Genomic DNA, 1449 nt, shown 5'->3' on the forward strand with positions numbered 1-1449 from the left:
ATTGCAACGCATCAAAACTTGTGTATAACCATCAACAGAGTACAGTGTTGCAATGATGTTCCTCTATAGAAGGGGTGAATTAAGTCAACGGCATAGCAATCACTAGAGGTCCCTGATGTTTCCGGATTACAAGAATTCTCAGTATCACAAATGATTGCTTACGGCTCGATAAAATAACAGTAACAGCAGTAACAGGTAAGAAACTAGTACAGTAATACTATGCTTCACTACACTGGCTGAACTTTACTTGACAATATCACGTTGCAATAACAAAATACTCCCTCCATCCCATAATATAAGATCTTATTACATTCAATATACTCACATATTGGATGTAGTAATTAACATCTTATATTATGGGACGGAGGGAGTACTTCCTACAGCTTTGAAGCTGCACTTACTGATCTGTTTTGGCTCTCATAAACTTAAGTTTTCTAGAGCCGTAAGCAATCATTCAATATACTCACATATTGGATGTAGTAACATCTTATATTATGGGTCTCGGAGAAGGGAGTACCAAAATTCAAAATTATGTACAGACAGCAAGCATATGCTATTTCCTGTTAGAATATATGTTGGTCAATTTAGTACTCAAGTTTGTAAATATGATCCAAGCAACAAATAATATAGCAATTTCCAGATACATACAGTTCACTCTTAATCACTGTTTCTGTCACCGCGATATAATAGCCCGGAAATTGGGCATAGAGAACTGCTTCTGACGCCTAGTAATTTACTCCAACAATGATATGCTATGCGTGCTAAATGTGCGGAATCGCAGACTGTGAAAGAGGTATAGTGAGTAACTTCACCTTGGCGTAGTAAGCGGTGATCCGCCGCAGCCTCTGGGGTTCATGACAATGGGGAAGTAGCCATTCTTGAGCGCATCCAGCACGAACATCTCGATGCCCCTGTCCATGCTGCCCTCGGGGGTACCGGGCACGAGGAGCACCGTGGAATCGAGCCCATGCTCCTTGTCCAGATCCAGATTAGCGGGCCAGTCAAGCGCGATCACCCCGCCGTCCTCCAGGGGGATGCAGAGCCGCTGGTAGGACACCTCGCCGGCGCCCTGCCCGGCGGGCGCGGCGGGGATGCTGCCCCGGCTGAGGTTGACGTAGTGGCGGTCCTGGGTGAGCAGGCGCTCGTTGATGCCGTCGAGCAGCACGCCCCCGTCCTCGAAGGACACGGACGGGCACCGCAGCAGCACGCAGCGGTTGAAGGGCGTCGGGCTGGTGAAGAGGATCCACTCGCCGGCGGCGGCGGCGTCGTCGGACTCGTGATCGGGGGAGCTGGGGGGAGGGAGGCCGCTCCGGAGGTAGGAGGACGGGGAGGCGATGGAGGATACGACGGCGGCCGCGGCGGCCGCAGCCGCGGGGCCGACGAGCGCGAGCGAGGCCGGGAGGCTGGCGAGGAGGTCGGAGAGGGAGGCGCGGAGGCGGGCGTGCGGGC

The 1449-nt window shown here is 51.8% G+C and overlaps 1 protein-coding gene across 2 annotated transcripts in view; it reads right to left on the reverse strand.

Annotated features, from left to right (window-relative positions):
- The window catches only part of LOC123103773 (uncharacterized), a 14991-nt gene extending 13561 nt beyond the window's left edge, over nucleotides 1–1430 (reverse strand). Inside the window, exon 1 of one of the 2 annotated variants that reach the window (XM_044525456.1) lies at nucleotides 813–1430. In XM_044525456.1, the coding sequence (XP_044381391.1) occupies nucleotides 813–919 (107 nt within the window). In that variant the 5' untranslated portion in view covers nucleotides 920–1430. The remainder of the gene's footprint in view (nucleotides 1–812) is intronic. The other variant, XM_044525458.1, reaches the window with a different exon arrangement.
- Between the last annotated feature and the right edge of the window lie 19 nt (nucleotides 1431–1449).

Source organism: Triticum aestivum, chromosome 5A (genome assembly GCF_018294505.1).
Source record: "Triticum aestivum cultivar Chinese Spring chromosome 5A, IWGSC CS RefSeq v2.1, whole genome shotgun sequence".
NCBI classification, from domain to species: Eukaryota; Viridiplantae; Streptophyta; class Magnoliopsida; order Poales; family Poaceae; genus Triticum; species Triticum aestivum.